This window comes from Mesoplodon densirostris, chromosome 13 (assembly GCF_025265405.1).
Source record: "Mesoplodon densirostris isolate mMesDen1 chromosome 13, mMesDen1 primary haplotype, whole genome shotgun sequence".
In the NCBI taxonomy this organism is placed as follows: Eukaryota; Metazoa; Chordata; class Mammalia; order Artiodactyla; family Ziphiidae; genus Mesoplodon; species Mesoplodon densirostris.
In genome coordinates, this window is record NC_082673.1 from 67,910,594 (window position 1) to 67,924,777 (window position 14,184).

The 14,184-nt window shown below is 33.4% G+C and overlaps 1 protein-coding gene across 3 annotated transcripts in view; it reads right to left on the minus strand.

Moving 5' to 3' along the window:
- CSMD3 (CUB and Sushi multiple domains 3) overlaps positions 1-14,184 on the minus strand; it is a 1,097,518-nt gene that overhangs the window by 84,020 nt on the left and 999,314 nt on the right. For all 3 annotated transcript variants that reach the window (XM_060116495.1, XM_060116494.1, XM_060116493.1), the window contains 5 exons: positions 11,280-11,360; positions 10,209-10,322; positions 5,407-5,595; positions 4,883-5,029; positions 1,823-2,011 (listed from right to left, as the gene is read on the minus strand). In XM_060116495.1, coding sequence (XP_059972478.1) covers positions 1,823-2,011; positions 4,883-5,029; positions 5,407-5,595; positions 10,209-10,322; positions 11,280-11,360 — 720 coding nt within the window. The remainder of the gene's footprint in view (positions 1-1,822; positions 2,012-4,882; positions 5,030-5,406; positions 5,596-10,208; positions 10,323-11,279; positions 11,361-14,184) is intronic.

Here is a 14,184-nt window from a genome sequence, read left to right on the forward strand (position 1 = left end):
TTCAATCAAGAACAATTAAAAAATGCTCCATATATAAATGTCATATTATATAAAAAAATCAATGAAATTATAGTGCTGACAGTACAAAGCAATTTCAAAACTTCAGAAAGTTCAGGATAAATTTTTATTTTAACCAACAGTTAATTATTTTCACTAAAGGTTTCTCAAAGATTATCTATATATATAAACAATCCTTAATAACTGAAATTTAATTGTTCAAAGTTCAGAGCATTTAAATGTTTATTTAAAATCTATATGATTTAGAAGTTATTATATATATTTTATTTTATTTATTTATTATTTTTTTCTTTTTGCGGTATGTGGGCCTCTCACTGTTGTGGCCTCTCCCGTTGCGGAGCACAGGCTCCGGATGCGCAGGCCCAGCGGCCATGGCTCACGGGCCCAGCCGCTCCGCGGCATATGGGATCCTCCCAGACCGGGGCACGAACCCGTATCCCCGCATCGGCAGGCGGACTCTCAACCACTGCGCCACCAGGGAGGCCCAATTATATACATTTTAAATCCCTGTGATTCTAAAATTATGAGATCATGATTTTTTTCTCAAACCAATTCTGGGAAACCATTTAATCCTAAAAATTTATAAATACTCCTGCTATTCATTGGTCAAAGGAAAGCAGATGTTTTTCTAGTTTATTAAAATGTATCTATTCTACATGAAGTCAGCACCTTCAATGTTGGTAACCCATTAAGTTTAGGATACATCCCAGAATTCTAGTAAGTAATTAATGTTTCTGAATCAACAATATAAGGAAACAGTTCTTTCATTTATCATTTATTTATACATGCCTATGGAAGCTACATTTTCATGAATTAGAAATTGCAATTTAACAGGTAAAATAAACCATTTTGGGTATCTGGTAATATCTATTCTCTGCTCATTTTAACTTGCTGCTGTTTAAATTTTAACTGATATCTTTTATATTTTATTTGTTTTATATAAATTGCCTCCAATAAGTAGATTATAGGTAACACCCATTATTTATTAACTGAAAGCGTCCCTCATTTTTAATGTGAGGGTTCATAGTTGTTATACATGCCTCCACATGCTGGGTAAAATAAATCAAATATAAATGTAAATTTCATATTACAAAATAATGTGATGTTTGAAAATTTTCAAAGTCCAATAACATTACATTTTCTTGATATTGAACTTGTCTTTATTACTATACCTACCTAAGAGACTCAACTACTTTTTAAAAACAAGACTTAGTCCAAAGCTCTAAAATGTGCCATTTGTTGATTTGTCATTTTTTTGCTATAGCAGGATACAATGCTCAGAGTGCCTTGCTTTTTAACAAAATAAAATGGAAATGAAAGACATCTCTGTTGAGTTATCTAAACAGTGAAGAAAAAATAATGTGGTAATTGGCTACATTTTCCTCTTTTAAATTTGTTGCACTGAGAGCACGTTTTTGCATACTTGAGAGTGAACATCATCAGTGACCTTGCCTACTCTTATCCTCTCTTTTCTCTCTGCAGACTCCACACTAACACACACTCCAGGTCTGGGTCATTCATTTTCTGACAGCAAAGTGACGGGAATGGTAGATGTATGAGTAAAGTATGCATATAAGTGGATAGAGTAAAGGCATAAATCACATAACAACAAATGAAGAATTATAAGACAATGTGTCTCATGCTCCTCAAATTTATCAGTCTGTGCTTTTAAGCCTTATTTTCCTTAGAGGTATCTATAATATGCTTCTACATATTTATAATTTTGGAAGTTTCAGAAATCCAAATAAAAGTTAAATGGGGTTAATCTTTTATTAATGTGCCATTTCTGGTTAATATACTTCACCTTGACAAGCAGGGACCGGTGCATCCCATGTATGATACCCATAGGAAGACTTTCTGCACACAGCACTGCTTTTCCCAACAAGTCGGAATCCTCGATCACAGGCCCAGCGGACCACACTATTAAGCTGTCCACCTGTCTGACTGATAATGTATCCATGAGGTGGGGATTCTGGTGTACTACAGTAGAAAGCTTTTTAAAAGAAAAAAATAAAAATTATATATAATTAATGAAACAGAAACTCTTTACAATCTAGAGTTATAAAAACCTAAAAGTAAATACTACTTCATAAAAATTGGCCAATTCAATTGCCATCTATGTGAGTTTTACTTCATATGGACATATATTATTTTCCATCCACTTGACAATCTAGTGACATAACTTTTAGGAGACATAACTATTTTTGGGCTTTCTTCTGATTCTTATTGTCACTGGAGGTGTCTCCTAATTGAAATACATTATACCTTCTTAATACCCTGGAGGTCCAAAAGCCCTACAAATAGTTTATTGAATTTTGGAACTGGTATTTCCTGTCATCTGAAGGGCCTAAATGCCACAGTTTAGTAGCAATATTTTAGAGCATGTTGTTTACATGTCACTTTGAAATTACCTGCAGACACCTATGTCATGTTAGTTCATGCATTTCATTTTGGTGGATGTCTAATATAGTCCCTCCACATTCCATAATCCTCTCTTCCAGTTTATTAAAGAGTTTCCATGCTGCCAAGAGTGCTTATATATGGTGATAAAAAATGCCATTAAAATAAAACTTCTTTCATCTCCTGAAGTCTAGAATGTCAAAAGATAACGTGAAATGGCTTTTTCATATATATGTACTTTTGAGACTATTCAGCCTGGCAGGATCCTTTTACCCTCTGAGACATCAATGTATTCATCTGAGAAAAAAATGAGACTTTAGGGGTAAATAGTAAGAAATAGATTGGACTTAGAATATATATGTCATAACCTGTCATTTTCTAAAGGAAAAATTTTTATTCAATATGTCAAGCTGTTCTTGGGGATAAAAATGATGTTTTCATTATATTTATATCTATCTTTGTCATGAATATCAACATAAATAAGGATTAGTCTTTAATATAGTGAATCTAATGCTTATAACTATTGGATTTGTATGATTTCCCTTTATATTATGTTTATTAAAAAATAATTTAACGTTCTGACTTTTTAAATACAGTCTGGCACAACTTTAATAAAAAGACATTTACGAAGTTCACATTTAAATATGAAAAATCTCAAGAATGACTTGGGTGTATGTTTAATTTTTTAAACATTTCTCCTTCGCATGCCTAATAACATTTTTCAAATTTAATAGATATCTATTATAGGATAAAACTTATAAACATGTTATAATGTCAGTGACAAGTTACTTCTAATATGTAAAAGACAAATTGTTGATAAAGGCAAATTATCATCTTATAGTTTTAAAATCAAAGTAGACAAAAATTGTATTTGCACATTATATACATATATGCAAAGTTATATAAATGAGTAAAATTCAAGAGTTTATCTTTACAATAGGAATTCAAAATTTTATCTAAGTCCATGTCTACAATTGTTGTGTCAGAATAATCTATAAAATATTTAAGAAAGTAATTTTCTTTTTTTTTTTTTTTTTTTTTTTTTTTTGCTGTACGCGGGCCTCTCACTGCTGTGGCCTCTCCCATTGCGGAGCACAGGCTCCGGACACACAGGCTCCGCGGCCATGGCTCGCGGGCCCAGCCGCTCCGCGGCATGTGGGATCTTCCGGGATCGGGGCACGAACCCGTGTCCCCTGCATCGGCAGGCGGACTCTCAACCACTGCGCCACCAGGGAAGCCCGAAAGTAATTTTCAATAGAATCGATTAGCAATGACCCATAGCTTGGGGAGACATAGTCTGAACATTGTACAGATAGAGATGGTTAATTGGCTCTGAAGTATTCTGTTATTGAGCACATACCTACGGCATCTGACATGATTTAGGATGGCAATAAAGAGAAGGGATATAATCTTTGCATAATGGAAAACTAGGTACACTTAACAAGAAAATTATTGGCTCAGTATCAGTAGACCTTATAAACAAGAAGGCATATAGGAAAAGCTATTTCATCTTGATATTAATAAGGATTTTCAGCCTACATCTTTCTAGATATTACCCAATTGAAAGCAATGATGACAAAACAATATTTTTTTAAAACTGTTTCTAAGTGATGTGTTCATCATTTTCTCTTTTAATATTTAATATACTTTAGCAAGTATCATAAATAGGTGGGCAGTAGTGAAGACAAAGATTTTTTCTACTGTATGTTTACCTTTTGTTTAAACTCCTCATTTAAAGGAGTTATATATATTAAGTAGATCAGATACCACTGAGCAACACTATTAACATATTGTGAGAGTTCAAGGGAAATTTCTGCTGGGAAATAAAGCACTTAAAATATCAGAGTTTAATTTTTGGGGGGCTGGAAATATTTTTTTTATAATTAATTAATTTAGTTAGTTAGTTTTGGCTGCACTGGGTCTTCATTGCTGAACGTGGGCTTTCTCTAGTTGTAGCGTGTTGGGGCTACTCTTCGTTGCTTTGTGTGGGCTTCTCATTGCAGTGGCTTCTCTTGTTGTGGATCACGGGCTCTAGTTGCATGGGCTTCAGTAATTGTGGCACCTGGGCTCAGTAGTTGTGGTGCATGGGCTTATTTGCTCCATGGCATGTGGGATCTTCCCGGACCAGGGCTGAAACCCATGACCCCTGCATTGGCAGGTGGATTCTTAACCATTACGCCACCAGGGAAGCCCCAGAGTTTAATTTATAATTAACTTAGATAAGTCATAAATACCTTAAGTCCTTTTAATCAGTTGAAAATTATATGAAATACATAGCATTATTGTCATTACAATGAGGAAACTGAGGCATAGAGATGTTACATAAATTGCTCAAGAAACATCAATGGAAGAAATATGATTTAAATTCATACCTAATTAAATAGTGTATGTGTCTATGCTCTTTAATCACAACCATACTGAGGATGCAGGTGAGATCTGTACTGAAGTTATAAATATCACATACCTATATATCTTATCCGGAAGCCTTTTTTGTTATTGCCATGATCTGCTGACCATTGAAGAAATACTTCATGACCATTGCTTGTTATATTAAAAGCAGATGAATAATCCCCACTGAGTGAAACAAGCACTGGACTTTGAATATTTGGTCCTTCAGAAAGAAAATAATACAATTTAGGTGTAACTGAATAATTCATCTTTAGTATTTTATATATTTAGAATAGTATTAAATATAGTGAAATTAATCCAGAACCAATTTACTTCATCAATAATAACTTAAAACATAACATAAAATGTTTGTTTAAACATTTTAATTCCATAGCTAAAGCAGCTACAATTTATGACATAATAATCAAGCTAACTACAATTTTCATATGGTATATAGGTAAGTTTGATGTTGATACTTCTAAAAATACCCATAAGATAAAATAAAATCATATAAGCAGTGTGTCTACTGAAGGTCTGAAAGTATAACTAGAGCAGTTGAATTGAATTTATGAATATCCAGTAAATATAACCCATGGTTACCATCATACACCTGAAGAACATCAAATTCCTTTTCTGTCTGGAAGAATTCTACAAACATGCTAATATTATATCCTTTTTCCACAGAAATGCTCCAGGCACACATCTGAAGATTTGGGTAACTGTCAGGATATCCAGGGCTCAATATGACTCCTGTAGAATCCAGGCGTAATTCATTGGCAGGACAGATCACTGTCAAAAATTATATACCATTAGATGATGCTAGTGTTTTAGACCTAAGTGAAAGTTGCATTTTAAAGTTGCATTTCAATACTTTAATTGAAATGTATTTAAGTGAAAATTGCATTAAATACCCAGGTTTTAAATGTTTTCATATTAAATAACAATAAAGGAGATAATATCTTGAGCTATGTGTATAAAAAGACAACTTGTATAATAAGCTTGCAGTTCAAAATATGGAGGAATGACCTAAAATTTTATGGTATTAATTTCCTTTTATTATTACATGGAAGATACATTTTTTTCTGGACAATAAATATGTAGATAGTAAAAAGATAAGGCATTTATTGCCTTCTATTTCTTTATATTATTTCCCTATTTTCCATCATCTTCTTACGTCTTCTCCCCTCTGCCTCTCTTGCCTATGTCTTTACCCTGTCCTTTTCCTTCCTTACTTTTTCTTCTGTCCTCAAACTTTAACTCACTCAGGTATGTGAGGACAGACAGGAAACTGCCCTATCTCAGAGTATTCACTCCAGGCAAAGTCACTTCTAATCTCATGAATATGCTTAAGCCACGAGGATTTAAAACAGTTTTGGGTCGCCAGTTACCTTTCAGTTCTTCCTGCTATTTCCATATAAGTGCAAGACAAAGCACAGCTCTTCATTTCATAACAGTACCTCTGCTGTACATCCTGAGAATGTGTGCGTGTGTGTGCACGTGTGTGTGTGTATCTCCAAGGTATAGTAAACTACTATGCTTTAATTGTTGGCCTCAATACCATTATGCATTGGACCAAATAATAGAAACATATACTTAAATTTGCATTTGGAATGAGAATGTGACCAAGATGATCAAATCCTTATCACTCAAATGATGCCATTTCAGCCCTTTTTTTTTTTCCTTAAGACTTTGAGTTTTATGGCGTGGGAGGAGTATTGGAATTGCTCAATATAGCCCACACAGTATAGAAGTAAACCAATATATAACAAACAGGATTTAGTTCAATATGGTATAGAACTTTTTACCTGGAAGCCATTGTAGCCACTACAGTAAAATATCCTATGTACATCACTGAAAAATAGTTTTTAAATATAGCTTGGACCAATTTTTGAGTGTTATTACTGCGTACATTCAAGCAACTGGAGTGAAGTGTAGACTAGATAATTTTTGAGGATTTGGTGAATTGGAAATACATCTCATTCCATTTACAAATCCAATCACTATACATCAACTTCCACCTTGGATTTAGAGTGCTGTATCTCAAAATAATTAGATCACTATCTTAAATAGAATCTTTGTTTCTCAATGTTTGTTCCAATAAACTAGGCTTCAAAATATCAAATACTGTTGCTAAAATACAGATGAATCGATGAAGGATTTATATATTTGTCATTTCCAGGGTGGAAGGACATGAAATATTTTGAATTATAAAGTCTTCATGTAGTATAGGGATGGAAAAGAGTAAAAAAAAAATAGTGAATTATGGCAACATATGATTGTTCTTTAATCAAGTTAATAACTTGAAATAACTTGAAAATAACTGCCATAACTTCATATACAGATATTTACATTTTTACTATAGAATACAGTATAGCTAATCTAAGAGTTGTTTTCTTTCTTTTTTTTTTAACTTCTATTTCTCTTATTTGAATCTGAGATGTTCGCTTCTTGGATGTGATGTCAAGATTAAAAAAATAATAATTCAGCAAATAGTATTAAGTCCTTCTCAGTCTAAAAAGAGAAACCTGATATTTGCTTTTCACAAAATGAAAAATATGTAAAATAAATAAACAAACAAACAAACTTGAAGGCTAGAAATGAAATGGAAAACTTGGGTCAAAGATGAAGAACATTAGTGAATATATAGCTATGGCATATTAAAATAAAAGATATATAACCATATGACAAACTGAAGTAAGTTTTATGAAAGGGTTTATGTTGTGTGTGCCCTGCTGTTTCATACTGCTGAAATATTTAACTAAGTGATTAACTGGGTTACTGAACATGTTATTCCCTTACTAAAAACCATTCAGTACCTTCAAAGACCTTCAACTTCAGTCCCTGCCTACTTCTCCAGCTTTGTTTTCTGTGGCTCCTCCTCTGAAACAGAATGCTCCAAACATACTGGATGACCTATAATTTTTTTGAACTCAGCCTATCCATCAGTGCTTCTGTTTCAAAGTCTTACTCTTGTCTGATGCATTTGAAATGTTAGTGCATCTCAAAACCCAGATCAAGTCTCATTCTCTGTGAAACAAACACTTCCTGAACATCTCCTCCATCAACCCAAGCAGAACTGCTGATTTTCTTCTTGGTACCTCTGTAATGTATGCTTCTGTTATTGCAGTTAGCAATTTTATGTCTATCATTTCATCGCTTTTTTGACTTTCTTCTTAGGCTATTGTTATTGAAAAGCAGGTGCTGTATCTTAATGCTCCCAATGTTTTCAATTGAACAAATATTCCATATTATTTTTGAAAAATTGGTATGATTCAATATAATTTACTGTAAATACACAAAGTAACCTATTCTCACACTAACCAACATACGTCAAGAGTAAGACAATCATCAAGAGTAAATATGTATACATTAGATACTGTTAAGCACCTTTTGTTCATTATATCACTTACTTGTCACAGCAACATTAAGAAATGTCTACAATTCTTATCCCCATTATGCATATGAGGAAACTAATGCCCAGAAAGTTTAAAGTACAGAAAGTCTCACACATTCAGCTAGATGGACTCCATGTTTGTAACTATCTGTAGTTACCTATCATATTTCATTTACATCAAATCCTTTGAAGAGCACCGTATTTAGACTTGTTTTCCATGTTTGAGGATCCAGGGAGGAATAACAAAAATGCTATAGCCTCTTTTAGGAAAAGTGAAAAAATCAAATAATTTAAAATAGACCAAAAGCAGTATAGATTAGTTACAACAGATTCCAAATGAATGACAATCTTTTAGTGGGATTATGAATTAACTCAAACAAAATTTTAACTCAGCTTTTTAGCTTAAGTGCCTGGTCAATTAATTAATATAACAACACTGCATAAACTCATTCTGAAGGATAATTAACTTTTAGCTAGTACCCATAGTGTTATCATGAGACAAAGACTGATCATCCTTTTTTGTATTCTCCAGAGCAGATAGAATAAGAAGAAACACATTTACTAATCTATAGGAAATTCTGATTTTAGAAATATGATATTGAAAATCTGAGAGATGAGGGACTCAAATAACAAAACTGTTTTGTATTTTTAATTAAATATAATATTGAATTGGGATCCAGATATATAAAAAAGAAGTGTTGCTCTCCAAGAGCTCACAATGAAGTGTATACATTGGGTCAAGGAAGAAATCCTGGTATGTAATTGCTTGTTCATTCAGGAGTAAAGGTGGTAGACTTCAGAATAAACAAACAACTTTTAAGATGGCCTATAAAAATCATTGACTAAGAGCAAGGAAAATTCTTATATTGTTGCTGGTTATACCTCCAAACATGTCTTTTTTTAAAAAACTGTAAAAGCCCCTTATGAAAATCCTTCTATCTTCTTGTAAGGATTCCTGTGAGGTAGAAAAATCAAACGTTTATTCCTACTTACAGCATGCTTGTAATAATAAACAGAATTTTTGTTTTAGGTTCATTTAACAGTTAAGATACTGCATAAAACAGATTTCTATTTCTCAAGAATAAACCCCAGTGAAGGAAGTAATCCAAGAAAATCTGGAGATGTATAATCAAGTTCAATTCAATTTTATTCAAATTAACCAATATTTATAATTAGTTACTATGTGTTAGGCACTGTTAAAGGCCCTAGGAGCTATAAAAGTTAATAATACATGATTCCTGAACGTCAAAATCCCAACATCATTCAAGATCCATCACGGTCTTGCCCTTATAACATAGTGGATACCTTGAAGTCTGTACCTCACTGTCTTTCATTTCTGTGTCTTTGCATATACCTCTGTCACTTGGACCACACTTTCCCTATCTTAGTTCTACCAAAGTAAGTATCACTTTTCATTTGGAACCTATGACTCAGGGAACAAGGCCTCCATCAAGCTTTCCCTGTCCTATAAACAGTTTAAAATTATGTGACTCTATAGCCCCCTGGCCTGTTTCCTTAGTGCTGTCTTGCTACAAGCTGTATGGCTGTCATATCCCTTACACCATGTTGCTTTCACAGCACGGACCATTTACAACTTTCTGTTTGTTTGTTTTTTCCCTCAGATCCTCATTCTTAACAGGTGCTCAAAAGAGTTTAATGATTCTAGTGGTCAGAATAGAAACTACTTGCAGTCAACATTGGAACCTTTATTTAAAGTGATTTTTCTTGCTTTCTACCTCCATTTCCACTTCTCACAGCAAAAAATAATTTAAATAGACTGAATTGAGTTTGGGACAAACTACGAAAATTAAGCCTTGGATGAATTAAAAATGTTTACTTAAATCTGAGATAATGGAATGAAAAATACCACTTATGAGTTGTATAATATTTAACATTATTGTCAGTTAAATATATAATAATTATATAAAATAGATTTTTCTCTATTTTGCTAGTACTGAATTAAACATAAAACAGATATTTAGAAATAAATAATCATAAGAATTGGTACCTTGACAAACTGGAGGCGCTCCATCCATCTGGAGTCGTTCTCCTAATCTGCATGTCAGAATTGCATTACCAACCAAAGTAAATCCTGGAAGACACTGATACCTAATAATATCACCTGTTTAAAAAAAAATGCAGAAGGGGCTTCTGATAAGCAACAAGGTAATGGTTAAAATAAACAGATGTTTCAATATAAAATTAGAATACTTTTTCTTTCAGTCATTTTCAATCAATTTAAAAATTCTATTAGTTATAAGCAGTGATGACATTCAAAATATTGAACTACTAGTACGTCATAAGCACTGACCAATCAGAACTGAAGCTAAGAATAAATTACCAGTAAGACTGTACTGGGGCAATCTGTTTAGATATAAGCAATAGTAGTAAGGAAATAATCCGGTTGGTACGGGTAAGATATTCATTAAAAATATATCAAGTAGTTAAAAGGAGATTCCTAGTTATTGCTATTAAGATTAGATGTACATTGGTCACTGATGTTTTCTTACATTTCTCAACCAATATTAATATTACTAGGATAATAATGATAAAAATTTATTATGATAACATTAGGATGTCTTCTTTTCTTACATAGTTTTTCAAACTATTAGATATTATTACAGTTAAATTTCCAACCAAGTTTTAAAAGGACTTTATTTACGATCAAATAGAGCATAACCAACCAATTGTTTTCAAAGACATGGAGATAAGACATGTCTTCTAATACACCCTACATATCCTTCATTATACATGTCAGGTTTATGCCTGAATTCAAAGAGTAGTTAAGACTACAGTGTTGGAAGGGAGCAAAATATTACTTTGGAAGGAACTACCAGAATAGTTATACGGTTCAAATTCCTGCACTGTTTTCTAACTGTACATCCTGGAAATACAGAATTCTTTCTTCTTGCCTAATACTCCCTTTCCTCTTTTCATTGTTATCCATTCTTACAATCCCTATCGATCCAGGGAAATAAGGTCTAAGACAGGCTGCTACTATTCTTTATTCTTATTTCTTTTAAAGTAAATACCTCTGATAACAGCACGTTTTCTTTGAAAGTAATTTAGCAGACTTTACCTATTTCAAATTCATCATCTTCTGTCAAAATATCAGCATTGGGTACGGGTGGTGGAGGTTGACACACTCTTAGTTGATAGGCTATAAAAATAGACAATGTTTATTCCTTCTCTGAGCAGCTATACATATTCACATATGTGAAAAAAGAAAATTATGTAAGGTTTATTTATAAGAATAAAAATATATGGTAGAATTTATCAAGTTTCAACTATTTCTTTATTTAAAAAAATGCTACAACATTGAGGGAAAATTAATCATTCCTTAAATATTTTCCCATGGTAAGAATGCTTACCTTTTAACTCCTTATTTCTCACCCCCATTCTAGTCCTTCTGATTATGTGCTTCTTTCTTGGCATAATCACAATTTGGAATTATACACACATGTTTGTTTATGTGCTCAATGCCTAGCTTCCCAAGGCTCATCACAGAATCCCCTGCATCTAGCAAAGTGCCTAGCATTCAGTCATAATTGCGAACAATACTCAAGGCTTACTCTATTCCAAGGAATATTATGAACATTTTACTTATATTAACTCTATTAGTCCTCACAAAAATTTTATTTATTTTATTACTTAATTTATGTAATGAGTTCTATAATTATTCCCATAATATAAAAGAAAAACTGTTAAAAGAATTAAAGAATTTGTGCAACTCATACAGCTATAATATGGCAGAGCTGGGATTTGAACATAGACAGTCTGGCTCCAGAGCCTTCTATCACCATGCTAGATTAGTATGTTTACAAAGTATCCATTTGTTAAATTTTATGTTTCTAAACTGGTCATCCCATTAGATTAGGTAGATTCTTATTTAGCATAAGGTAAAGGCCACTGAAAAAAGGTCTCTATGAATCTAAGTATCATGACTACTGGCCCTATATGATATCTGTATCACAATTGTTTGCTTGATTAAAGCCTTGTTTTCACTAGTTGTCTTCAAAGATGTAATATACTATTATTAATTTAAGAAACACATTTTATGCTGTTATAACATTTGAAGAAAAATGTGTTTTATATGCATAATTTTATTACTTAAACTTAGGGGTTAATTTCTTTATGTATCTCAATTCGGAGATAAAAAGAAGGAGGTTTAAAGGCTTAGTAACTTGCCCGAGATCACACAACTAGTACAGGGTTTATCCAGAAGTCCAGTCTATGTCCTTTAACTTCAAAGCCCATATCTTCAGTATTGGCCCTATTGTGAGAGTATTATGAGAGTACTGAGGAATATCAACTAGACTAGTTAAGGAAAATTCCGATAAAAAGAAATGAATGAGATAAATTTTAAAGGATGAGTAAGATTTTTTCCAGTGCTGAAGGGTAATCATGGGCAGAAGAGTATTCAGATAGAGGAGGAAACATGAGCAAAAGTTACAATTATCAAGGTAAAAGGTAGTTGTGAGAAACGCCAGAGAGGTAAGGGAAGGGGGAGAGGAAGATACAGAGAGCCCTACAGGGAGAAATCCTGATGAGATTATGCTTTATTTTTTTTAATTGGAGTATAATTGCTTTAGAGGAGAGCATTTTTTTTTTTTTTTTCGGTATGCGGGCCTCTCACTGTTGTGGCCTCCCCCGTTGCGGAGCACAGGCTCCGGACGCGCAGGCTCCGGACGCGCAGGCTCAGCGGCCATGGCTCACGGGCCCAGCCGCTCCGCGGCATATGGGATCCTCCCAGACCGAGGCACGAACCCGTATCCCCTGCATCGGCAGGCGGACTCTCAACCACTTGCGCCACCAGGGAGGCCCTAGAGGAGAGCATTTTATCTGATCTTTGTTTGCCTGTAAACTTGTTTTTAATCTTCATGCTAATCAAAAATTATTTTATTTTAAAGAAGAAGCACATTTTTATCAATGAAGAATCCATGACTCCTGTCATCTGTAGAACCTGCTTAGAATGACTTAGATAACTCAGCTGGAGAGTTTAAAAGACTAGAGGTTGGAAATTATTATTATGAGGAAGATGAGGCTCAGAGATACTGTGTTATTTTCCCAAGACCACGTGGGTGATGTGAGCTAAATTCTCTTATTCTCCATTCTTTGGTACCATCAGCATTTTATAAACTGTCCCTAGAGACAAGGGATCACCTTGGGGTCATGGAGGGTGTGAGGAGGTGTAATGTCCTCCTTCCTCTACCTCAATAAGAGCAACTCTATTTTCATCAATTTTATAGATTTGAATTCTGAATATACTTTCCTTCGAACAAATTTTCTACAATCTCCACCTAAATGATTTCACTGATCCTTTCGACTTCAAATCTGACTTTGTGTCTCAATTCCCAATTTTACGTCACCAGGATAAACATATCTTCTGAGCTCTTCACTGCCTTCCTCCCCCTACCCTTTGCTCTTATTTTCTAATCACAGAACTCTGTTTTGTAGCACATACAATCATGATAGGTAGGATACGATGCCCTTGCGTAGTTATTAAGTAAGTCAATGGTGTCTTAAAGGCGAATGGCATGTCAAATAAAATGATTCATCTAAAAGAGAACACAGATTTAGCTCAAATGTGTATTTTAAATGTGTAAATATCTATGTTATGCAGTTTTTTCATTAATGGTCATCACTTTGAAGCTGTTTCTAAATAGAACAATCCATTTAAAACATGGACTAAAACACATGCTTATGCTATTTAAATTTTTGATGATACAATTTAAAAGTTTCAGTTCTGCCCGTAACTGGATATCATGACTTGTTTCAACATTTATTATTTTCCATTCATTAGTTTACTTTTTCACTATTTGTGACACCATCTAGGCTTTAAGTAACATAAGGGAGGAGACGTTTCATGTGTCTTTTTCACAATTGAGTAATAAGCTCCTTTCACTTTACTTATAATCCAAGAAATATTTGTTAAGTAATACACAAAATATAGTTTTTTTTCAGGAGGAAAAGAGTCTCTAAAC